This window comes from Lolium perenne, chromosome 3 (genome assembly GCF_019359855.2).
Source record: "Lolium perenne isolate Kyuss_39 chromosome 3, Kyuss_2.0, whole genome shotgun sequence".
Classification (NCBI taxonomy): domain Eukaryota; kingdom Viridiplantae; phylum Streptophyta; class Magnoliopsida; order Poales; family Poaceae; genus Lolium; species Lolium perenne.
Window position 1 is genome coordinate 159,053,768 of NC_067246.2, and position 26,947 is coordinate 159,080,714.

General features: G+C 45.4%; 2 protein-coding genes across 2 annotated transcripts; one reads left to right on the forward strand and one right to left on the reverse strand.

The window, feature by feature from the left end:
- The first annotated feature begins 330 nt into the window (after positions 1-330).
- On the forward strand, positions 331-11,001 carry LOC127323533 (calcium permeable stress-gated cation channel 1). The gene is made up of 12 exons (XM_051351645.2): positions 331-700; positions 2,346-2,679; positions 3,175-3,321; positions 3,824-3,959; positions 4,661-4,762; positions 5,108-5,227; positions 5,339-5,419; positions 5,996-6,336; positions 7,087-7,332; positions 9,156-9,480; positions 10,243-10,476; positions 10,569-11,001. The coding sequence occupies exons 2-12, from the start codon at positions 2,366-2,368 to the stop codon at positions 10,827-10,829; spliced, it is 2,307 nt and encodes a 768-aa protein (XP_051207605.1). The 5' UTR covers positions 331-700; positions 2,346-2,365; the 3' UTR covers positions 10,830-11,001.
- Positions 11,002-11,521: 520 nt separating this feature from the next.
- Positions 11,522-14,666, reverse strand: LOC127323534 (uncharacterized). The gene is made up of 3 exons (XM_051351646.2): positions 14,295-14,666; positions 12,514-13,812; positions 11,522-11,935 (listed from the first exon to the last, which is right to left on the reverse strand). Exons 1-3 carry the CDS (start codon positions 14,475-14,477, stop codon positions 11,708-11,710), a joined length of 1,710 nt encoding a protein of 569 aa, XP_051207606.1. The 5' UTR covers positions 14,478-14,666; the 3' UTR covers positions 11,522-11,707.
- Between the last annotated feature and the right edge of the window lie 12,281 nt (positions 14,667-26,947).

Below are 26,947 nucleotides of genomic sequence, written 5' to 3' on the forward strand. Positions count from 1 at the left end.
AAAGAAGGCACTTGCATCGCGTCGTTTTCCGTGAGCTGCTTCGTCTCCCAGCGCTCTTCTGGACTCTGCACGACGAGATCTGCTGCCGCCACCCACCCGCCCACCTACCCACCCTCCCACGGCAACCAAGAACCAATCCTCGCTCGTAGCCAAAGCGGGAGAGTACACACGCAGCGCAGCAAAACTGTCCGTTACCGGGACGACGGCGACGGCCGCAACCACACCACATCCACGTCCACGTCCACAGACCACAGGTAACCGGCGCACAGCGTGGAGGAAAAAAAACTCATAAACACCACGCAGCCAGCCCAGGAGCGGAGCCAGCACAGCACATCACAGGCACAGACGGACCGGGACAGCGGTACTAGTAGCAAATAGCCAGCAGTAACGTCCCCCTCGCCGTTTCCTCTCCTCCCCCGCGCGCCGAGCCTCGCCGAACGCCAGGAAAGGGACGCACGCAGCCACGGGGATAAGATCTCCACCCGAAGCCGCCGTCGCTGTACGGGGAGCAGTTCACTCGCAGCATCAGTGTCGGCCGGGGATAGCATACGTATCCGGGATTCCAGCCCACCGCTCTGGAGAGGAGGATGACCGCGGGGTGCTGCGGCGGCTGAGGGGTCCTGCTTGTTTCTTGTGGCTGCTCTGCTCTCCTCTCCTCTCGTCTCTCCCCGTCCCCGGTGTTCCTTCCTGGAGGGACGAGGTATGTGCCTGCCCTTCCTCCTGCCTTTGGTACCCCCTGCTTCTGCTTGTTATGCTCCTTTGATTTGCTATCCTTTGGCCCGGCTTCGGCCAGATCTGGGTCTCCCTCCCGCTCGCTCCAATTTCGGCGCATTTTTTTCGGCTCTATTTCTTCCTCCCTTCATCCCGGAGAGGGAGGAAGACGACACGTATAACGAGGAGTCAGCTCTGTTGCTGCCTTATTTTTCTCCTCCGTTTCTTTTGCCGACAATCAAAATAAAAAAGAGATCTTTCTCTCTGAATTTGTGCTCTATACAATATATGCCTCTGGAAATTACACTAAATTGTAAGATGGCTGAGATTGTTTCATGCCACTGAAATCTACCACTGTTTTTACTACCGTGCTCGGGAATCAGGTGCTGGCAAAAGTATTCCGTACAAGTTGAATTGTAGAGGACCTTTTTTTCCGAATCCACAAAAACTTTTTTAAACTTAGTAATCAACTGCGGTTTATGCCACGTTACGAGATTTTGTGCTGTAACTGGCGGACGGCCTATAAACAGTTTCTTTTTTCTTCTTTCTATTGTTTCCGCTACTTGCACATGGACCAATGATGAATCAAGCACATCTCAAAAAAAAAAAAAAATGATGAACCAAGCAGGAGTGCGATCCAAGCGTGTTGGTAGAGTTTGTTTTCGTTCTGTGAGCCAGGATGTCTGCTCTAATGCTCTGCATGTGAGCAGCTAGGTACAACAAAGTTGACGGATTCTTGAGTTTATTAAAAACACACACACACACACACACACACACACACATATATATATATATATATATATATATATATATATATATATATATAACTTTTGCATCTCACACCTGATTTGATGGGAATATGACTTGGGTTTGCGTGCAATGGGAATTGCAATCTTAGGTAGCCGCGTTTCTGTAGCTTTCTCAGTTGCAGTTATGGAATTTAGCGTCAGTTCTGTAGCTGTCAGATTTTTTTTTCTTTTGAAAAGGAGGTTTAACCCTCTGTCTTCTCTATCGATTGATGCACACAACCATTCAACCTGTCAGATATGGGTATTCCCAAGCTAAAGCATGGTTTCTCATGTTATTAAAACTTAGAAATCTTTCTTGTGATACCATCTTTACAATATTATTACCTACGGAAGAGTACCTTTAAGTGCTCACTTACATCTGTTTATTCCAATTACTGTTTTTTCTTGCACATCTTTGTGCTGAAAAAAGTCTTTTTTTGCATCTTTGAGAAAACTGCATTTTTCTTTTCGCGGGCACCAAACATGAGCGATATTGGAGTCCAGCAAAACATGTATTTGGGAATTCATACTTCTCGTGAGTTAGGACAGCATTACTACTAGGTGCTAAAAGAGTATAATATTTTGGTAAACAGAGCTTGTTTTGCTTACTAGTTTCATATGGGTCAAGCATAAGAAAACTGACTTAGTCTAGCATATTGTGGTGATCCGTGATCATGATATATCAAGTAACCCAATGTTAAGTGTTTTTCTTTTTTATTGCCATTCATTTACCAGTTCTTAGGTTTAGTTTAGTTTAGAAGTTTGTATGACATCAAACTTTCTTGACATTATATGCTTGCATCCATCCTTACATCTTACACTAATAACATATGTTGGAACACCCAGGAGTTATTTGAACAACAACTATGGCGACAATTGAAGATATAGGTGTCTCTGCAGCTATCAACATACTGAGTGCCATGATATTCCTGCTAGCATTTGCTTTCCTACGGCTGCAGCCCATCAATGACAGGGTTTACTTCCCAAAGTGGTATCTCAAAGGTGCAAGACAAAGCCCAGGCCATGGGGGTGCTTCTGTGCGCAAGTTTGTAAATTTGGACATGCGATCGTACTTGAAGTTCTTAAGTTGGATGCCTGCTGCTCTCCAAATGCCAGAGGATGAGTTGATTAGCCATGCTGGACTTGATTCAGCTGTCTATCTGCGGATCTACTTAGTAGGGTATGCAATTTATATTTCATATATTGTGGTAATGTTTTAGTGTTCCATTTGTCATACTCCCTCCGGTTCAAAATAATTGCTCAAAAATGGATGTATCTACACACTGAAACATGTGTAGGTACATCTATATTTATGCAATTATTTTGAACCGGAGGTTCGCTCATTTTAGAAAAAAACTGCGTCAACTAATTTGGAATGGAGGGAGTAGATCCCAGTGTAGAAAACATCCACTTGCTTCAGTGAGTTCATGTTTGTGTTTAACCAAGCATTTTTTTATTTTTAAGACTTATTTATTTATATTTTCATCAAGAAATGTTTTTATTGTATTGGTTCTAAACCTTCATTATTCTGTCTTGTATATTATATACACAGACTGCAGAACATGTGTTAAAAATGTTGGGTCAATGGATGGACTATGTTTAATCTGCTTATTGATGTCCAGCTCCATGCTTTTGCTAAATCGATACTTATAATTATAAGATTTAACCTTTGCAGGCTTAAGATATTTGTCCCAATCACAATTCTAGCATTTCTTGTTCTTGTTCCTGTTAACTGGACCAATGAGACCCTTGAGGGCATGACGGTACAGCACAGTGATATTGACAAACTTTCAATATCCAACATACCTTATGGGTCGAAGAGGTTAGCATTAAATGAATTCAGCTTTTTCTTAACTGTATTTGAGCATTACTGTTTTGTAAGGTTGCTTTTGTGATGATAATGCAAGTTGTTCTGGGGACCATTGATTACCAGAAGTTAATCTTTGTCTGCATGTCTGAGTATGTAGTTCACATTATGGAGGGGAGGAGGGAGGGAGGAGTTAGTAAATGCGCATGCATGGTAATGTAGAGTCCGAAGTTCAAAAACAAAAAGTGAATAAGAAAATCACAAACAAATAAGTGGATACTAAAGGGAGTTGTTGGAGACTTGGGGTTAATGCAGAGTTATTCCATGCATTTTTTTTTCAAAGTGTTATGTTGCATGATTATAAATCATTATTCTGATAATTCAGCGTACCATGACGTAGCACGGCAGCAGAGCATCACAACATAAAACAACGTAGAGCTTGATTGTCAACTTTGGAATTGTTGCTCGAGTATCTCTAGGACTTTGTGAATGATAATAAGTAATTCTTTGAATGCAGGTTCATAGCTCACTTGACTATGGCTTATGTTTTCACATTTTGGACATGCTATGTTCTGTTGCGTGAGTATGGAATAGTCGCAACAATGAGATTGCGCTTTCTTGCATCAGAGAAACGCCGCCCAGACCAGTTCACAGTATGTTCTTGTTACTCTGTATATTCACTATTCAGTAATTATGTTTCTAATTAGTACATCAGGATCTAGTTATTTTGTCTACAACTACATCAAAGTTATAAATATCCTTTTGGAGATCGATACTGCCTCCAGCTACCTCTTCAATCACAGATGACAGAATCTACCTATTATGATGGTTTTGTTTCACAATAAATCTACTGATATCAATTTAATGTGGCCAATCTTGTTATTTTTTCAAATATTTGATGATGTGGGAGTTTGTGGGAATTCTTTCTTACCAGTAGGTGTAAATTTGAATACATGACATCCTTACAGTGAAAAATAAATGTGCTTGAAAGGTTCTAGAAACCATCATTATAATCATTATATACACGATGATGGATACTTTTTATACTGCTCATTCTGTAAGGAATGTTAAATATGTTCGCAGATTATGCTGTTAGGTTTCCTATGGGGATCTGAGTTTTGAAAATTAAAATATGATGCAAGGGATCCAACGGCTATACAACAATCTTGAGTTCGTGACCTGTTCGAAACAGGAGAATTTTACAGAAGAAAAATGAAGTGCATTATCAATATATTATATATGACTTTGAAGTCTTCAATATGATAGAAAGCGTAGACTAGACTATGCTGAATCAATATGAAAGTGCAGTTTGTAGTTGTGCTTTGTGACATACAGTTGACCAACGCATTTTTAGGTCCTGGTGCGGAATATACCGCCTGATCCAGATGAATCAATTGGTGAGCTTGCGGAGCATTTCTTCCTTGTGAACCATCCTGATCACTATCTAACACAACAGGTAATATTTACAATTTTTTTACCAGCCATATTCTCTTAATTGTTATAAGTACATTTATATTTTCTCAAGTTTAGATGGATTTCATTTTGACTCATATAAAGTAGTATAATAACTGGTTAATGTATAATCATGATTGTTCATTTTAAATTCAGCTTTACGCTAGAAGGCATTACCAGAGTCGTTCTAGTTAATTTGTTACCTGCACTCTCTCTTTGAAAGGTTGTTTACAATGCAAATAAGCTTAATGTAAAATCATGATTGTGCACTATAAATTTTGCTTGACGCTAGAAGGCATTACGAGACATGTTCTAATTATTATTTTTTACCTGCAATCTCCTTTTGAAGGTTGTTTACAATGCAAATAAGCTCGCTAAACTGGTCAAAGAGAAGAAGAAGGTGCAGAACTGGCTCGACTACTATCAGCTGAAGTATGAAAGAAATACAAGTAAAAGGCCTACTGTTAAGGTTGTTTAATTTTTCTTGCAAACAGTTATGGGTTTCGATTGAAATTGGTAAATACTGCTATAAATCTTATTCTAGTTCTTTGCTCTTCTAAAATTTATGATCTTGTTCCAGACTGGCTTTCTTGGATGTTTTGGTTCCAAAGTGGATGCTATTGAACACTACGCATCAGAAATTGAGAGGATAGAAAATGAAGTAAGTCCTTCTATCTTATCTGCTTCCTTCAGTGGATTATAATCGGCTTCGTTCTATTATTATTATTATTATTATTATTATTATTATTATTATTATTATTATTATTATTATTATTATTATTATGGAACAGTATGCTTCCTCCATTAAAAAACTTCGATCTGTCATTAATGTTCTTTCATTCATCATTTTTTCAATACGTTTGCTACCATACATTTTAGAAAAATCAGTTATGAATGTTTGCATCAATGATGTGTTGATGACTGAAACAACACTTAAAAGAGCGTGGAGGAAATACAAACGCTCCTGGTATTTTGATCAAGTAGGTAACTTTTGTTGTTTCAACTGAAGCAATGGCTCCTGTTATTTTTACTGAAGCAAGATTATGTGCTAATGACATGATTTCTCTTTTCTTGCTTTTGAATTTAGTGGTTCTATTTCATAATTTAAGTTTTGATTGGGTCTGTATAAGTAAAGCATTGTCTTTCAGAATGTTTTGTTTTCATTTTTTGAATAAAGAATACCTGCAATACCATAAACCGTCAGATTCATTGTCACTTACAAATAACACTTATTTAGGAAGCTGAAGAGCGTGAAAGGATCATGAAGGATCCCAAGTTAGTTGTGCCAGCAGCATTTGTTTCCTTTAGATCACGGTGGGGTGCAGCAGTGTGTGCTCAGACACAACAAACCAGTAATCCAACGGTTTGGTTAACCGAGTGGGCTCCAGAACCTCGTGATGTGTACTGGGATAATTTGTCTATTCCAGTTGTTCACCTTACAGTTAGAAGGTTGATAATTGCGGTAGCATTCTTCTTTCTGAACTTCTTTTATATTGTCCCAATCACATTTGTTCAGTCCATGGCAAATCTTCAAGGGATTGAGAAGGCAGTTCCATTTCTGAAGCCTCTGATCGAAATGTAAGTGTACTCAGCATGCTTTTCTTCCGCAAAATGGCCTTTTGTGTTCAACTGTACAGTAGAATGCTATTGATTACTCAACTTTTCATCTGACCGCAATGCTAAATTGCTCTTGAATACCACATATTTGTTAAAAGGATAAGGTGTAGGCTGGGCTGGACTCTAGAGTAGTTAATCATGCCTAATACAGCATGAATTATAAAGAATGTCATCACGTATTAGTGTCTGATAATAATAATCTATTGTAAATATGACGAAGTAGGTTCCATCTGAGAATTTTCTTGGGTCCAATGTCCTTGGAGTAGTACTTCAGTTTGAAGTAAAAACAATAGAGCTTTTTCTACCAACAGCATATGGACTGCACATGTAAAAGATAAAACAGACCTCACAAAAACCTCCAAGTTGTTGTTAAGAAGTGAAAATCAAGGGTCACTAACCTCTACTTGTTGCAAGTTGGCATGTAGTAGCCCCTCACTTTTACTGTTGATGAACTTTACTGCTGGGACTGTTGATTGGGTGGAATCCATATGTGATGCTGATGCTTAATCATGTAACTTTTGTCCACCGACAAACCTCGAATGAGTCCATAAACTTTCTTAGTTTTGCTCTCTAGGTTCCTGTAGCACCATGTAATTGTAACTTGGAACTTCACTGATGATATACATTCAGCAAGTTTAAGGTCCTTTGATGTAATTTGCTCTACTGGCATTTTTGTGATTTCTGAAAGTTTGTTGTTGAACTATTGCTCAGGCCTACTATCAAATCATTCATCCAAGGGTTCCTTCCTGGAATTGCTCTGAAGATTTTCCTTATACTGCTCCCGAGCATATTGATGTTTATGTCAAAAGTTGAAGGATTGACATCAGTGTCTTCATTGGAGAGGAGATCTGCATCAAAATTCTATATCTTCATATTCTTTAATGTATTTCTGACAAGCATTATTGCTGGATCTGCTTTAGAGCAGTTACAAAGCTACCTTCATCAGTCAGCAAATCAGTATGTACTACACCTACTCCTGTTTGGCATCACATTTATATAAATAGAAACTGACAATCATCCAACATCTCATTCAACTCAATGACATAGACTTTAGCATGTGAAATGAAGGTCAGCCATAGAAAAAAAGGATATTAAATGCAGTCAAATGTTGGCTCTTTCTTTTCTAAGCAATGTGCAATATTGGCTATTGGGGTGCTTAGTTTATTTTCTATTGGTGATTACAAAGTAAATGACACAAAATCAATCTATTTTGTATATTTGGTTGATGAGTGTGGCTACATTTCAAGCCTGAAAGCATCCTACAATGTGAGATGTCAGATCAATTGGAATATTTTTTACAGTCCCTTCATATGTCCGCCTACTATTAAGATGGATATTTTTTACCTCTATGAATATAGTTCTGGAGGGCATGGATGCATTTTATTCAGGAATTTCAAATCCTAAGGAACTTTCTGAACACAACTTTTGTTGTATCCCATATCAATTAGCATGAGAATATGCAAGTCAAAACCAAAAGAGTTGTTTATTTGGCGTCCAAGAGGTCATCATTCCATGTCTGTAGCATAGTAGCCGGAAACGGGGAACGGTGGTCCGTTCCTCGATCCCGATTCGCTGGCCCGGAATCGGAGTCGGGAACGAGAGCCGGTACGATAGGATTCGGAGAGGAAACGCGTTCCTGCTCTCGGTACAAGTTTCCAGGTCGCGCACCTGGTGAGATTGGGGGCCATGGTTAAGGAAAGATTGCGGCGGCGGCAGCCACATGGATTACTCGGTATTCTGCGTTGGGAGGAAGGAGATCGAGTGGTACGTGTGTCATGTGGGCTATGTGGACAAGCAAAGGCTTAGAATGGGCCTTGTATTAACGTGGGCTGTAGCTAGATGCGGCTGATCTGAGTCGATCCATTCCATCGTCCCCGGACCCCGGTTCATCATCCCCAAATTTTCCGGATCGCGTCCCACCCATGTCTCGGTACATAGCAGAGATGTATACCCTGACTGTTTCCTAATTTTTGCTAGCCACGATTCCCGTCCCCCGTTTCCGTTCCTCGAACCGACCGTACCGGAAACTTGGCTACTATGGTCTGTAGAGTGGAGTAATAATTGGCATGAAACACATGTGTACCTTAATGGTGGTATCTTGTAACTTTTGACACTAAGTACGACTGTACAATTTTAGGCATAATATCACTTGAATTTTATGATGGTATCTTTAAAATTCCAATACTTAGTTCAGTTTTAGACAAATTGACCCTTATAATGTACTTATTTTATAAACAGGGGCTAAGCTTACCACTGTTTCCTTTCTTGAAACATAAGAATTAGATATTTACAACACATTCAACATTGTAGCCTTTTCTTGTTGGTTTACACAAACTCAAAAAATACTTGGTACAAAGGGACGCATGCATTTTTTTTTTGCTTGTCACATCCATTACCGGCTGTATAAGCCAAGAAAGGAAACAGTGCACAAGCCTAACCTCTCATGGAGGTTGTCTCAGCTGGTGATGATAGGTTTGATGCCACATCTCTGCCTCCCCATTGATACCTGTGGACTGTGATCACTGCCTGAAGGTCGTATGCCCTTGGTGGACATGGCTGTTTCTCTCACAGTATATCAACCAAATCGTTAGGGTGGTCACATGCATTGTATTATTTACTTGATGTTTGTTTTTTTCCTTGTTACTTGCAGTAGATTGTCATATGTTTGTTATCCGGGACAGATTTAAAGGCCTTCTTATTTTGCTGGCATATTCAACAGTTTATACCGACAACTCCTACTGTTCTCTATTTGAAATTGTATTTATTTGCTTCTTCTACAGAATACCAAGAACAATCGGTGTAGCAATTCCAATGAAAGCAACATTTTTTATAACATATGTAATGGTCGATGGATGGGCTGGGGTAGCTGGTGAAATACTGAGATTGAAGCCATTGGTAATCTTCCACTTGAAAAACTTTTTCTTGGTCAAGACTGAGAAAGACAGAGAAGAGGCAATGGACCCTGGAAGTATTGGTTTTGATTCAAATGAACCTCAGATACAGCTCTATTTCTTACTTGGTCTTGTCTATGCTGTGGTCACACCATTTCTGCTACCCTTCATCTTGATATTCTTTGTGCTCGCATATGTGGTATACCGCCACCAGGTAAGATTCGCTGGAACAATTATACTGTTTGAATGTTTGTTGTTCTTGATATAAATTTTGATGTACCATGCATACGTGTGTTGAGTTTATACTACATTCTATATCCATAAGAGAATATTACCATCTTTCTAACTAACTTTCTAAACTATTTAAAAAATATTAATCAGTTTTTAATTCTGCTGGATATATATGTTTGTTTTGTGCAAATAATAGCCAGTTTTGTATTTATTGACCAACTTGCTAGTTTTATTATGGAGGTTCCATATGAACATATAACTTATGGAATGTTTGAAATTAGTATATTGTATTTAATCAATGATTTTTGAAATTAGTATGTTGGAACCATTTCAAAGCGTATAAAATGTTTGAGATCAGTATATGGATTTAGTCAATGATGTTTTTCGTGTGTGGAAACATTTGATATAACTTTGTTAGTGCAAGTATCATACACATTACAGCCTTTCCGGGAAAAAAAAACAGTCTGATTAGATAAAGCCTCAACTACTGGTGGGGGAGGCCCTCCAACCATTTATAATCTCCCAACAATAGTGGTAGGGTCTTTACCAAAATCACATTTATTTATTCAAGTCCTTGATTGGTTTGGCATTTTGATTCGGTCTCCTGATGCTTCAGCCCACCTATTGTATGTTGTTTTTTGGTAATCGAAGAGATCGTCGTATTTCAATCTTCACCATCGTTCCATCTCATTTTATCTAGTTCCATGAAAAGGTTTGCTAACTTGAGCTTATACTGTTTTTCCAGATAATTAATGTGTACAATCAAGAATATGAGAGTGCAGCTGCGTTTTGGCCAAGTGTCCATGGACGTATAATCACCGCATTGATCATTTCACAGCTTCTTTTCCTTGGGTTGCTGAGCACGAAAGGCGCAGGCCAATCAACACCAGTCCTCCTTGTTCTTCCTGTAGTAACCTTTTATTTTCACAAATACTGCAAGAACCGCTTTGAACCTGCATTTGTGGAATACCCGTTACAGGTAAATACTATTTCCGAACATGTTCGTTTGTGTCACTATGCATTCCATATGCAGATCGTGCTACCTGTTGACTAAACATGTTGTGTTTCCAGGAGGCAATGAGGAAAGACACCCTAGAGCGTGCGAGAGAGCCAGGGTTTGACCTTAAAACATACCTGGCAGACGCCTATATCCACCCGGTGTTCAAAGGCGACAACGATGATGAGAAGTTCTCCATGGGTGACGAAGGGGAGGCGGAGCAGGTCCTTGTGGCGACAAAGCGGCAGTCAAGACGAAACACCCCGGTCCCGAGCAGACACAACGGTTCAGAAGTGCCTTCTCTGCCTGAAATTGTAAATGACCAGCGACTATGACATGATAGAGGGCGAGTGGCTTGGGTGTGCTTAATTAGGTCTGTAGTTTTGTAAATGGAGTAAAGAAAGCAGCACAGTATGCGCTGGCACATTTCAGTATTGCTTGTTTATTACGGAGTACAACAAGGAGCAATGACCTATCTTTATATGCATGAAACGGGTTCTGTCGTCCTGTGTTGTATGGCATTGGAACGTGCAGTTGGGTTAATTGCTGCAGAGTCGGTGCCAGCTCGGTTTGCCACCTGGACTGGTTTTGTTCTGTGCCTTCGTGTTTTCTCCCCATATTTCTGCTAACATTTGCCTTGATTCACTCCTTGCGTGATATATATGCAGGACGCCGTCTGCAACCCTGCACCTGGTGAATGACGCCTGAGATTGGTGACATCGACGTATATGAACCCCAAGCCTAGTCTAGGGGGCAGAAAATAAAAGAAGGCTCCAGATGTTTTCTGCCAAAGGGACAATAGTGAAACTAATTGTGAATAAGAAATAGTAGCATCAATTCTGAAACAACACCAGCCCATGGGAAAAAAAGGAAACAGCTGGTGTCAGGATGAACTAGTGTTGCCATAACTTTGGGTTTCCAAAAATGATACTGAAGTTGCCGATAATCTTCGAGATAATTTCTTGGTATGACGTCAGATATATCCAAATTTGGATGTATCTAGACATGAAGTGTATAAATATCCAAATTTAGACAAATCAGCGACATCTTTTTAGGATAGAGGGAGCATATGTATACAGAAAGAAGATACAGACAAATAATGAACACCAATACCACTGTTTTACATCGATTAATAAACAATGGGAAGTTTCACGAATTGACAAACATATTTGCAGTACGCATGCACATGCACAGTCTGTTGGATTATAAGAAATCAGCTCTTCTGATGGACAGCAATTGCATGAATGTCCATTTCCTTCAGCATGACCGACCTCCCACAGGAGTCGCACGGTGCAGTCCTGGATCCACAGATACTTTCATGCTCACACATATTCCGAAGCCGATCACGAACATCAAGCGGTTGTCCACCAGCTTGAACCGTGTCGCCACAGAACCGACACACTATCAAGCGAAAGGGGCAGGTTGAGGATTGGTGTTGGACCTACCATCGAAGAACAAATCAAGTTAGAATCGTGTGACTTAAAAACAGGTGGAACATACAAAAAGAGGTTCACACCATCCGAAACGAGTGAAAAAACATTATATATGCAAGTTGACTTCTGAAAATAGATTTGTGTTGAAAATACAAGATGCAATATCCCATGATAGAACTACGAGGGGTAGACTGGAAGCATACAGTTTACGCAAAATTCAACAAGAAAGGTGCTTTTAAAGATAGGTGCACACCTAAAAGTGCATGTGTCACAACGAGCTAAAAATAGAATGGTGTTTAAAATAGAAGATGCAAATAATAGTATCGTATGAAATATGCTTGAAATGATTAGCTTGATAGAACTGAAAGAGTAGACCAGAAGCACAGTTCATGCATACTCTACAAGAGAAGAACTGTGCTCTTGAAGCTAGGTAGAGCAACTGAAACTGCATACTACTCCCTCCGTTCTTTTTTAATTGACTCAAATTTAGTACCAATTTGTACTAAATCCGAGTCAATTAAAAGAGACCGGAGGGAGCATTTCGTAACCAGCTAAACATACTGAATTAGGAGAAGCCAAGGCATACCATTTCTTCCTTTTCTAGAATTACCCCGCAGGCACAGTGCAGCGGCTCATGGAAAACTTTCATGTGCTTCTCCATTTCTCTCTGCTGGAAAGCTTGCCCACACTTACTACAGTGCACATGATCTGCTGCTTCTTCCTTTCGAAGGATAATTCCACACCCATCATGCATGCAAGCAACATTGTGCCTCACGCAGTAGGCCTCATGAAGTACTGAGGTTCGGGCAGATATATGGCGTTTGCAGTTCTTACAGACCACTGACTCACCACTGGCGGTAGATGACACACTAGCCTGCTCACCAATCCTTTGGCTGTTAATAACATCATTGATAGCTACAGAAAGTTGGAACTTCGTTGTGCCCTTGAAGCCATAGACTCCAATGCTGTAAATTCCAGCGACCAAAGTAGCATCCCTTGGTTTGAGTATAAGAACCTTGGAACCCATTTCATGGGAAGACCACTCATGACGGTGCTGGGTAGGGAATACTAAAGGATGTCTTGAAACATAAATATCAGTGTCACCACTGCTTGTATCAGCCTCTATCTTAACCTCAATGTTTGCAAGGCCAGAAGCTACTTTCTCACCAATAATTTCTTCAACAGAAAATTTGTAGTACCGAAACTTTCCTTCTTCCACAAGTCCAGATTCAACCTTGCCAGTCTGCAGTGGCACAAGCACGTGTTGATTCTCTCCATTGTCCAAAACAGAATCTGGCCCCTCAATGTCAACCTCAACATCCGTCTCCAGCACAGAAACACTTGATGCAGGCTTCAACTCAAGAACCTTCAACTTGTATTGCAGTTGTCCATAATTCACCACGACAACATCATTTTCAGACAGCGTTGCGTGATTGCGTAGTGCCGTCTCAAGGACAGCTCTATGGTTCGGGAGATCTGAGAACCCCACTCCTTCTGGCTTCAGTTTCGCGTATGTCCCTTTGGGCAAGCTGGCATATCTCACCTCTATCAAAGGAACGTCTGGGGTGTCACTATGGAATAGATTATTCCAAACATGTGGTGGGAGTTCCGCAGAGCCTTCCCTTGCGGTGAATTCCAGAACGCCACAGCAGGTTGCCTCTTCGGTGTCTTGATTCTGAGAGGCACCTTGAACTGTGTCCCTAACCTTGGACAGCCTGAAGTACATGGGGCCTTTATCCAGCGCTCCTTCGTCGGACAGCACCTTGAAGGAAGACGGTGGTAGCTTGATCTTATCCCCAGGACCATCATATCGCAGGGCTTCAAACATGTGTGAAAACGAGATCCCTTTTCCCAGCTGCATCGCCTCTTGTATTTTCTGGTCAGCCTGTTACAAGTACATAAAACTGTCATCATCAACCAGCTGCTAAACAGGACAAATACACACTTATGATGAGCACGAAATAGTCTAACTGGACGATTAAAGAGTTGAAAGAAACACATAAAGGATTAACGAAGTGGAAGCTATTTCAAAATTGAAAGGGGACAGGCACGATTATTGTGCCCAAGCTATTCTCGTGTCTTGTTCCCTTGGGAGAAGTGAGGTTTTGGGATCAATTTTCATTTTCTGGATTTTGCTCCCAAATTAGGGAGTAGCAGAAATTGCCGATCAAACAAGAGGAAAAACTTGGACCCAGATCATGAGGCCTATAAGGTGATTACAATCATAGCATTAACGACTGCTTTAGCGATCAGATCTTCTCGTCAAACATACTAGGTACTAATCAAGATCCAGCACTGAAGAAGAGCACAAGAGTCATCACCGATGATACGGGATGATACGAGGGTTAGGTCTAGAGCGGGTGCTACCTCTTCCTGTGCGCGGGCGGCGTCGAGGCGGCGCTCCCTGTTGGAGGCCTCGAGCGCGTCGCGGCGACGCGCGGCCTCGGCCTTGGCTCGGCGCTCGCGGTCGGCCTTGGCCTTTGCGCGCTGCATCCGCTCCCGCTGCTCACGCTCCAGCTTCTCCCGCGCGCTCCGAAGCTCGAAATCCATCCCCGATTCCTTGATCCGCCCGAATACGCCTTCTGAATTCCTCTTCCCGGCGTCGGAAGGAAGGGTAGATATATGGAGGCGTGGCGTCGGGCGGTGGCGGCCGGAGGCGGAAGAGGAAGAAGGAAGCTTCTGGATGTCGCGTGCGCTGTGCGCTGCGCGCTGCGTAAGGTGGTAACGTAGGCGCGGACGCACGGCCACGGTGGATGGGGCCCGGAGGGTCAGTGGCAGGGTATGTTACTCGTCCTCTATCAGACTATCACAAATTTCACAATTGACGGCGTTCGGATACGAAAGTAGGATCACATTTTTTTAAGAGCAACCACATATTTCATTAATCAAAAATCAAGTTATATGTAAGAGTAAAGTCTGAAATAAACCCTGAACTTATAGACAATGTTATGATCAAACCTTAAACTTCTAATCCCGGCACTTAGCACCTTGAACTTGCAGTTCCCGATCTGATGTGACATTTAGGCCATTCCCAAACAGGAGGATTGCTCACGTGGCGACTATCTTCTCATCTCTAGCACCAACATCTATGGCCTACACAAGTCACAATATTAATTTGTTTCTCTCCTGAGTCCTTCAAGGTCGTGCATAGGGCTGAAATTCGAGCCGAGCCGAGCCAGCTCGGCTTGACTCGCTAAAGCTCGGTCCACAATCGAGTTAGCTCGACTCGACTCGTTTAACAATCGAGTCCGGATTTAAAACTCGGCTCGACTCGCAAAGCTCGCGAGTAACTCATGAGTAACTCGTTTAAAAATGTCAAATAGAACACGTAATATGTACAATGCATTTTTCCCGAATATTTGGGCATAAATAATGAACAACAAGCATTAGGACTATGGTACCGCAAAAATATAAACCACAACGATCAATATATCATCATCATAAGATTGCCAAGTTGAGAAACCACAAATATTGATGTAGCCCCGGTCACCGACGTCGCTACACCAAGACCAACAAGTCCCCCTAGTGGACCGATGACACGAGCCCGAGTCAAAGCTCTTCATGATGAGGTGAACTCGCTCCTCACCACCCTTGATCTTGGTACCCCTTTGGATGGATTGCTACCTCATGCCGACGTGCTATGTGTCATTAGGTACAAGGCGCGTCAAGACCACGGGGAGGAGAAGACGCCAAGGTCAAGGGAAGGAGAGAAGCAACTGGACATGGAGACGATCATGAAGCCGAAGCCGACGTCGCACGAAGCGCTCCAAGGAAGAGACGGACGCTGGCCGGTCCAGGACCCGGTCAGACCGGACCTACAACCGGACGCCCCGGTCATAGGCCCGGTCGACCGGGGCGCAAACCGGGCCAGCTCCTCGTGCCGGACGACCACCGGACCCAGGACCTCAAACTGCGCATTTTCCCGGTTTGCGCCGGGTCGACCGGACCCATGACCGGACGGCCCGGTCACAGGCCCGGTCAGACCGGCCCCAAACCGGACAGCCCGGTCCCAGCCCGGTCCGACCGGCCCCAAACCGGACCCGACGAGAATGCCCCACCAAACTGCCTTAACTTATCCATTCACAGCACTGCTCGCCCTTCTTTGGCCGTGTATGACTATATAAGTAGCTGGAACCCCTCATTAGCTCTTTAGACTTGTTTTGAACTCAAACCTAAATTTGAGCTTAGTCTCCCTTGGGTATCATCCCTCTGTAATCAAGGCACCTTGGTTGTTGATTTGGAACTTGTTGAGTGAGATTCTAGTACAAGATACTCTCTCTCCCTCACCAAGCTCTTCTTCTCCAATCCCAATCTCTCCCCGGGGAATTCTACCGCGTGTCTCTTCCTCGGAGATTCTATTGGCGTGGTCCATCGAGCCACGGAGGTAAGCATCGGGTGTATCGGGGTGTGTGTGTGCGTGAGTCTCGGAGTTCCTCGTGTTCATCGCCGTGTTCTTCGTGTTCCTCGCGTTTTCCCATCTTCCCCCTTGGTTTCGAAGTCAATCCGCGAGATCGGGCCACACACGGGGTCTTAGACCTCATCATATGGTATCAGCAGCCTTTGGTTTCCGCGGATTTGACCCTCCACCCACCGGATTTGCTCTCTAAAAATTTTCCCAAAAAATCCCCAAAAAATAGCCCTAAATTGCCTCTTGACCGATCTGTGATTTGGTTGCGTTTTGAGTGGTTTTGATCCATGGATTTGGTGTTGGAGTGCTTGATCTACTATCTCCCCAACTTTTAGCCCCCAATTCCATCATTTCCCTTCGTTTTGGTCGATTTGGCTTGGTTTTCGCTCAAGAACAGGAGAGAGAAAATCTGCGCCCCGCGAAATCCGGTCGACCGGGCGCCAACCGGGCCAGTGACCGGACAGCCTGGCACCAGGGCCGGTCAACCGGGCGGCAGATCGGCGCGCATCGGCGCCAACCGGGCGCCAACCGGCGCAAACCGGGCTGTAACCCGGTCAACCGGTCAGACCGGACAAAGCCGGTCTGTGGCCTGGTCAACCGGCGCCAACCGGGCGCCACCTCCACCACCACCTCCGCCAACCACCGCCACCCTCTCCGCCGCCGGCAAGCACCGCCACCCTCCCCAAACCACCGGGAAACATCACCGCGGCTCCATAACCTCCGCCGCAACCGCAAGGGCATCGACACCACCACCACCGGCATACCACCGCCAATCCGGTTTCGAGCCCGGTCAACCGGGCCACAGACCGGACGGCCCAGCACAGAACCCGGTCGACCGGGCGGCAACCGGACAGGCCGGTCCAGGAGCCGGTCCAACCGGACCCCAGACCGGGCGCATCTTCGCGCCCTCCTTCGACCTCGTCTTCCGGCGATCTCCACCACCACCACCACCACCACCACCATCATCGCAGGTATAACTTGCAGGTCACCTTGTAACCCCTCTTCCTTTTGCGATCTATCCCATCGAGCATTGCTTGTCTAGTGTTGCGAGACATTGCACGTGGCCCCGCATTGTGAGGTGTGTGTGTCGCGTTGAGTAAGGCACCCAAGCAAACACTCGTGTGGCAAGATAGCAAAAGCGAGGCTAACGCTAACATAGTGCGTCAAAAAGCCCCAAAAACACAAAAAGAGTGCGAGTAGCACCATACATCCATACATCCATACATCCATACGCCCATACATACAAAGTGTCCACGTGCCACCAAAGATACAAACGAGTGCAAGTGCCGCCATATACAAAAGAGAAAAAGCTTTTAAGCAAAGAGAGATAGGAGAAGAGAGGCCACGTGTGAATCTTGTTGTCTCTTCCTTTGCAACCAAAGCTTTGGCTCTCCTTGTGTTAGTGTGACACCGAGCACTTATACATACACTTTTCCGCTCACTTTTGGTTGCACTAACCCCGTTTATCTCGTGTGTGTGTTCCACAACTTTTTCCGTGTTTATAGTGATCTTCACATTGACATTTGGATTTTTGGACCTCACCCACTTTTGACAACATACTCGATCTTGGATTTGTCTTTTGGCTTTCCACAACACTCGCCTAACACCATATTTGCTAGCTTTTGCGTGTGGTTTTGCGTGTGTTCCCGATACACTTGATCTTGCTTTCGGTTTGGTGGATTGCCTCAATACTATCTTACCTTGGTAAGGGTACGAGGTAGTCTCCTTCCACTAACATACACAACATAGTTCTTGTCTTTGCATCATGGATAGGAACGGAGATACCAATAGGGATGAAGAGATCCTTCGCAACACCGAGAGGTTGGCTACTCAACACAACCTATGGACGCAACGACAAGAGTTCAAGGAGCAACTCTCTCTCTTCGAGACGCGCATCGATGAGCAATACGATGAAGTGGCTCACAACTTCTCCACCGTGAACCACGACTTGGCCCTCCTTCGTGAAGCTACGGACAACTTGAATGGCCAAATGGCGGCCAATGATGCCAACATGGAGCGGCGCATGGATAGCCTCGAGCGCGCCATCACCAACTTGGGTCGCCATCGTCGACACCGCTCTACTTCCTCTTCATCAAGCTCTTCCTCAAGGCATGAAGACCATTACTCTCATGGTGGCCTTTCGTCCCCAAGCTCCTCCTCAAGGCGTGAAGACCATCATCGACCTCATCGCTCACATGCTCGTCATGAAGACTCCCGCTCCAACTCTAGGCGTGGAGAAATACATCGCCATGCTCGTCCACATGAGCGTCCTCCACAAGCTCAAGGCCTTCAACAAGATCGTCACCAAGCGGATCGCCATGCTCACCATGGGCGTGATGGCCATCCACAAGACCAAGATCCTCAAGATCCACCTCGGCGAGATCTTCGTCGCCACCCTCACCATGACCAACGTGGACGAGGAGAGCCTCACCATGATCAAGATGAGAGACCCAACATTGAGCATCGTCCTCAACCGCGACAAGATCTTCAACCACATCCTCACCGTGAACCAAGTGAAGCAAGTGTTCAACTCCACCACCAACCCAATGCTATGGTTGGCCGTAGAAGACCTCCTATTCCACCTCTAGCCGCAAGAGTTGACGGCGCCCCTCCTCGTAGAAGAAACTTGGAGGATGAAGAGAACATGTATGGCAAGCTCAAGTTCAACATGCCCAAGTTCAAAGGTGAAGACGACGCCGAAGCTTACCTCTCATGGGCACTCAAGGTGGACAAGATCTTCCGCATCCACAACTATTCCGGTGCCAAGAAAGTGGCTATGGCATCACTCGAGTTTGAAGACTACGCCAACACTTGGTGGGAGCAAGTCCTCACTCTTCGAAGAAAAGGGTGAACCTCCAATTGACACTTGGGAAGATATGAAGAAGGAGATGCATGCTCGTTTTGTCCCCGCACACTACATGACCGACCTCTTCAACAAGCTCCAAAAGTTGAAGCAAGGCACCAAGACCGTTGAGGAGTTCTACAAGGAGATGGAGCTCACTATGATGCGAGCCAACATCCAAGAGTCCGAAGAACAAACAATTGCTCGTTTCTTCAATGGCCTTACTTATCCTATCAAGAGGATTGTCGAGTTCCAACCCTACTCCAACATGGTTGAGTTAGTCCACCAAGCATCGAAGGCCGAGCGCCAAGTGATTGAGGACATCAAGTACTCCAAGGCCAAGTCCTATTTCTCCTCCAAGCTCGCTACATCGACTCCTCCTACTACATCAACTCCTTATGCTACAAGTGCCAAGGCCGACGCATCCTCTACACCGTCCAAGAAGACGACTATCCAAAGTCGCATGAAGCAAACGGTCTCCTCCACCGCCTCCTCTAAGGCATCCACGGGACCCTCTAGTGTCACTTGCTTCAAGTGTGGCACCCAAGGTCACAAATCGTTTGAGTGCAAGAACACCAAGGTCATGATCACTATGGAGAATGGTGACATCGAGACTCTTGATGAAGATGAATATGAAGCCCTTGTGCAAGCCGCCGTGGCAAGTGAAGAAGCCTATGAACAAGAAAGTGGAGAAGATCCTCTCTTATGTGAGCATGACCCAAGTCCCTCACTTGTGGTCACAAGGGTGCTAACCACACAACCTCATGATATGGAAGAACAACGGTGCAACATCTTCCAAACCCGTGCCGGAATTGGTGGCAAGTCTATCAAGGTCATCATCGATGGTGGAAGTTGCCACAACCTTGCGAGCACCGAGTTGTGTGAGAAGCTCCACCTCACTCTCCGCAAGCATCCTCACCCTTACCATATCCAATGGTTGGAGTGACAAGGGCAACGTCAAGATACAACATACCGTCACCGTCAACTTCAAGATCGGCCCTTATGAGGACACCATCGAGTGTGACGTGGTACCCATGACGGTGTGCCACATGTTGCTTGGCCGCCCTTGGCAATATGACAAGAAGGCTATACATGATGGACTCTCCAACACATACACCTTCAAGGTCAACGACAAGAAGTTCGAATTGCGCCCGATGACTCCTAGCCAAATCATCGCGGATAATGCGAAGGCTTTAGCGAGGGCACAACTCCGCACCCACCATAGTGAGATGAGAGGAGAGGGAGCGACCCACCACAAAGATAGTGAGCACCACAAGCCATATATGAGTGAGTCCAAGAGTGTCCTTCTAGCCACCAAGAGTGAGTGGAGAGAGCTACAAGAGAACCCATCCACCATATTGCACTACGTGCTCATATGCAAGGGACCCTCGTCGGCAACTAACGACTTAACCAACATTCCTCCGTCTTTGTTGTCTCTTTTGCAGGAATTTCAAGACGTCTTCCCGACGAGCTCCCTCATGGACTACCACCACTCCGCGGCATAGAACACCGCATCGACCTAATACCCGGCGCTCCGCTCCCAAACCGTGCCGCCTACCGCACCAACCCCGAAGAGACCAAGGAGATCAACCGCCAAATTCAAGATCTCCTCGCCAAAGGGTATGTCCGTGAAAGCCTTAGCCCTTGTGCGGTTCCCGTGATCCTCGTGCCTAAACCGGATGAGACGCAACGGATGTGTATGGATTGTCGCCCCATCAATGCCATTACCGTCCGTTACCGCCATCCCATTCCGCGTTTAGATGACATGCTTGATGAACTTAGTGGTGCCACGATTTTCTCTAAAGTCGATTTGCGTAGTGGTTACCATCAAATCCGCATGGCTATTGGTGACGAATGGAAAACGGCATTCAAGACCAAACTTGGTCTCTATGAATGGCTCGTTATGCCTTTTGGTCTTTCCAATGCACCATCTACTTTCATGCGCCTCATGAATCACATCTTGCGTCCTCTCATTGGCAAGAGCGTGGTTGTCTACTTCGATGATATTCTTATTTATAGCAAAAACCTCGAGGACCATGTGCAACATGTGAGAGAAGTCTTGTGCATCTTGCGCCATGAAAAGCTTTATGCTAACCTCCCCAAGTGCACATTTGCTCAAAACAAATTGGTTTTTCTTGGTTTTGTGGTTTCCGCTAATGGGATTGAAGTTGATTCTTCCAAGGTGGAGGCCATCCATAATTGGCCTACCCCTACAAATGTTGGCCAAGTCCGAAGCTTCCATGGACTTGCCGGGTTTTATCGCCGCTTTGTGAAAGATTTTAGCACCATCGCTTGCCCTTTGAATGAGCTTACCAAGAAGAATGTTCCGTTTGTTTGGGGCAAGGCCCAACAAAATGCTTTTGATGAGTTGAAGAAACGTCTTACCGAAGCTCCACTTCTTGTTCTTCCAAATTTTGCCACAACTTTTGAGATTGAGTGTGATGCAAGTGGGCTTGGTATTGGCGGTGTTCTTATGCAAGAGGGCAAACCCGTGGCATACTATAGTGAGAAGTTAGATGGCGCACGCCTCAACTATCCTATATATGACAAGGAGCTCTACGCTTTGGTTCGTGTTCTTGAAGTTTGGCAACACTATCTTTGGCCAAAAGAGTTTATCATTCATTCCGATCATGAGTCCTTGAAGTATTTGAAAAGCCAACACAACTTGAACAAACGACATGCAAAATGGGTCGAGTTCATTGAGTCCTTCCCATATGTGATAAAATACAAGAAGGGCAAGGACAATGTTGTGGCGGATGCTCTTTCCCGCAAAACACCCTTTTGCTAACTCGTTTGGATTTTCATGTTTTGGGACTTGAAGAGATCAAAGAACTCTATCCTTCCGATTCTTTCTTTGCTCCCATTTTTGAGAAGTGCTCCGTTGAGCGAGGAGTGGATGATTTCTATTTGCATGATGGCTATTTGTTTAAAGCCAACAAGATTTGCATTCCCGCGTCTTCGCTTCGAAAATTGCTTTTGCAAGAGTCTCATGGAGGAGGTCTTATGGGCCACTTTGGCCGTGACAAGACATATGCCATGCTCTCAACCCACTACTATTGGCCAAAGATGAAGCGAGATGTGGAACGCCTTTGCCGTCGGTGCACAACATGCTTACAAGCTAAGTCTACCTCCAACCCTTATGGTCTCTACATGCCATTGCCTATTCCTTTTGCACCATGGACAGATATTAGCATGGATTTCGTTCTAGGCTTGCCTCGCACTAAGCATGGTCATGATTCCATATTTGTTGTAGTGGATAGATTCTCTAAGATGGCTCATTTCATACCTTGCCATAAGAGCGACGATGCTTCACACATTGCTTCATTGTTTTTCAGGGAAATCGTTCGCCTACATGGAGTACCGCAAAGCATTGTGTCGGATCGAGACGTCAAGTTCATGAGCTATCTTTGGAAGTCAATCATGGCGAAGTTTGGAGTCAAGCTCTTGTTCTCATCATCATCGCACCCGCAAACGGACGGCCAAACGGAAGTGGTCAATCGAAGCCTCTCCACCCTCCTACGGGTCCTCGTGAAGAAAAACTTGAGGTCATGGGAGGAGTGCCTTCCTCACGCCGAGTTCGCCTACAACCGCGCCAAGCACAAGACTACATCAAGGAGCCCCTTCATGGTCGTCTACGGCTTCGAACCTTACACGGCACTCGACATACTTCCGCTTCCCCTCCACGAGCGCATCAACATGGACTTCGACAAGCGCGCCGCCGCCGTCAAGAAACTACATGAAGAGACAAGGGCAACCATACAAGCACATGTTCTTCGTCAAGCCAACCACATCAACGCCAAGAAGAAGGCAAGGATATTCGAAGAAGGAGACCTCGTTTGGATCCACCTCCGGAAGGACCGGTTTCCCCATGAGCGAAACTCCAAGCTCAAGCCAAGAGGAGATGGCCCCTTCAAGGTCCTCAAGCGCATCAATGACAACGCTTACGTCATCGACATACCAACATCCAAGTACTTGGTGAGCAACACGTTCAACGTCTCGGACTTGTCACCCTATCATGGAGATGAGGAGGTGCAAGAGTCGAGGACGACTCTTTCCCAAGGGGGGAGATGATGTAGCCCCGGTCCACCGACGTCGCTACACCAAGACCAACAAGTCCCCCTAGTGGACCGATGACACGAGCCCGAGTCAAAGCTCTTCATGATGAGGTGAACTCGCTCCTCACCACCCTTGATCTTGGTACCCCTTTGGATGGATTGCTACCTCATGCCGACGTGCTATGTGTCATTAGGTACAAGGCGCGTCAAGACCACGGGGAGGAGAAGACGCCAAGGTCAAGGGAAGGAGAGAAGCAACCGGACATGGAGACGATCATGAAGCCGAAGCCGACGTCGCACGAAGCGCTCCAAGGAAGAGACGGACGCTGGCCGGTCCAGACCCGGTCGACCGGACCTACAACCGGACGCCCGGTCATAGGCCCGGTCGATCGGCGCAAACCGGGCCAGCTCCCTCGTACCGGACGACGACCGGACCCAGGACCGGAAACTTCGCAGTTTCCCGGTTTGCGCCCGGTCGACCGGACCCATGACCGGACGGCCCGGTCACAGGCCCGGTCAGACCGGCCCCAAACCGGACAGCCCGGTCCCAGGCCCGGTCCGACCGGCCCCAAACCGGACCTGACGAGAATGCCCCACCAAACTGCCTTAACTTATCCATTCGCGTACCTGTTCGCCCTTGCTGGCCGTGTATGACTATATAAGTAGCTGGAACCCCTCATTAGCTCTTTAGACTTGTTTTGAACTCAAACCTAAATTTGAGCTTAGTCTCCCTTGGGTATCATCCCTCTGTAATCAAGGCACCTTGGTTGTTGATTTGGAACTTGTTGAGTGAGATTCTAGTACAAGATACTCTCTCTCCCTCACCAAGCTCTTCTTCTCCAATCCCAATCTCTCCCCGGGGAATTCTACCGCGTGTCTCTTCCTCGGAGATTCTATTGGCGTGGTCCATCGAGCCACGGAGGTAAGCATCGGGTGTATCGGGGTGTGTGTGTGCGTGAGTCTCGGAGTTCCTCGTGTTCATCGCCGTGTTCTTCGTGTTCCTCGCGTTTTCCCATCTTCCCCCTTGGTTTCGAAGTCAATCCGCGAGATCGGGCCACACACGGGGTCTTAGACCTCATCAAATATACTTGCGCATTTTGGTGGGCTTGGGCCAAATTCATTTTTACCGAGCTAAACGAGCTACTCGTGAGTTCGATGAACTCGGCTTGTTTAGCTTGAACTCGTTTAACGATAAAATATGAAACTCGGCTTGGCTCGTTATATACCGAGTTCGGGTCGAGGCGAGTCGAGTCACGAGTTACTCATTTAGCTCGCGAGTTTCGAGTTTTAATTCCAGGCCTAGTCGTGCGCCTCCTCGTCCCTATCCCAAGCAGCGACGACGTCCGCATCGCGCACAACTGTGGGCCTGTGGAGGTGTCTTTCCTGCCGAGCACCAATGGCCGTGCGAGCCTCCGTCCTGTGCAGCACCGGCGGCCACAACCCCCTTCCTAAGGAGCAGGTGCTCCTTCTGGCAGTGTCCCCGCCACAATACCACCCGAATCGAGTGGAGGAGCTTCTTCCTCCTCCAACCTCACCATTGTCGCGTGCACGTAGAGAGCTCAAGGAGTTCAACTGAACCTAAACGTCGCCTCACCTCGAGGAGGTCCTCAGAACCTGAGGCTAGGAGCCGCACCTAGATCGTCCGCGCCTCCTCGAGCTACACCGCGACCCAGTTTGCGCCGCCCGGAGCGCTCGATCTGACCGATCCAAGTGCGCAAGCTGCGCCGCCCCGGGCTCTTGAGCGTGCCGCTCCAAATCCGATCTCGCCCACGCCGTTGTCGAACCTGTCCGCAACTGTACGGCGGCGTAGTTCACAGCCCCTGCGAGCAGAGTACCGGTGTTAGTTCCAGTGAATTCAGCAGATGAACTTCAACCGTGCTCTCTCAGTTCACTAATTCATTATATCATTGTCCATATAATGGCTAATCTAATTGGATATTTTCCAAATCGTATAAGAATTGAGTTGGTGGCGAAACTTTGCCTCATTTGAAGGATTCACGAGCACGATTTTAATTAATATGAACCGCACTGCTGCGCCAAGGTCCTTGAGCTCTGTCGCTGCTCATGCCGTCATGGAGAACGATACCATCATGGAAGCGCACCTATTGCTGGGACAGGGACGGGTGAGCGCTCTGATTCCTCCTGGGAAGCCATGGTGACTACGGCGGCTAGCGCCAAACATGGGATTGAAGGGAACTTGGGTGGCGTGGCCACTAAACGATTATGGCCGAGGGGAACTCCACAATTCATGCGGATGGTCACCTTTTCTTCCTTCAGATTGGGCATCGCGTGAGGAAGAAGGCGACCGAGATGATGGTGTTGAGTCCGAGATAAGTCAAAATTCCCAGCGTTGACTACTACCACGTCAGCAAATCCCGGAAGGAAACGAACGCGAGGTGAGTAACGACCGGGATCAGAAGTACATGGTGCTGATTTCAGGGAACGAGAGTTCAGGGTTTGATTCGGACCACCTCTATAAACTCAGGGTTTGAAACAAACTTTACTCTATATGTAATATTTAAGAATTTTTTAATCGTTAACTTAATGGTTGGTCTCAAAATGAAGATTGGTCTTCTTCTTCTGCTCCGATCATCGTCACCGGTGTCGTCTCCCTCCAAGGTGATACCCTATGGCTCCTCCTCCCCTTGAACGTTGGAAGGTCTCTTTTGAAGAGTTTCTGGATACTAGTAAGAGCAAGTCCTCCCCGGGTTTTCTTGTTCTTTGGCCGAAGAATTGGCTAGCCTTGGTTAATCACAAGGATGCTCCTTTAGTTGGCAAATATCTCAAAAATGGAGAAGTCTTCTATATTGGTTCTTCTGTAAGGTTCTCTAATCATGTTGCAATTGTTGAGGCTTGTCTGCTATCCCCTCATGGTTTCTCTTTTTTCCCTAAGGCTCCACCAGTTAGATGGAGAGTTACATATGCTAGTTTGGATTCTTTTGATATGAGAAGTGAAGTAAAACCCTTTCTCAACATATCAACTTTTCTGATTCTTAAGCCTCATGCTGCTAAAAGGCTGGTGCTCCTAGACTCAAAAGAGCAAGTCTTGGATGCTAGATTTTTGCTCCTCAATGAGAAAGTCAGGCCTGGCCGAGACAGGGGTGTGGAAATTAGCTATCCACGTTCCGGAATCATGACTTGGCTTCGAGATCTTATGGGTTTTAACTCTAGCCTACCCCAACTTGTTTGGGACTGAAAGGCTTGGTTGTTGTTGTTTGTTGTAATGAGAAAGTCAGGCCTGACCAGCTAATGGATCTCAACTTATTCACTGTGTTAGTAGGAGAGCGTGTGATCTCTGATTCTATTGTACATGCTTTGCAAATGATCAATCCTAGTTCTGCTACTTATTTTTCTGTTGAAGCACCTTCCAATCCCAAGGTTGTCCAAGTTGATAATTCTGAGTTACAAGGTGCTGCTTTTGAGGGCTTTGATTTTAGCCAAGGGAAAGCATTTGCAGATTCATGTCTGAGAAAGTTTGGGCAAAGAGTTAACTTGGACAAATTCTCTAGGAGGAATCCATTCTTCCTAGTATGTTCTTTTGGCAGAGATTGTTCAGATTGGATGTGCATACTGTGGCAATTGCTTTACAAGCTTGTTTTGGAGGAATAACAACTCTCTATAATGTCAAGGCCCTTCGTGACAGATCTTTCAGATTTTCAGTATCCTCAAGTGCTATTGGTTTTGAAATTTACATTTCAGTTTCATATTCTCATTC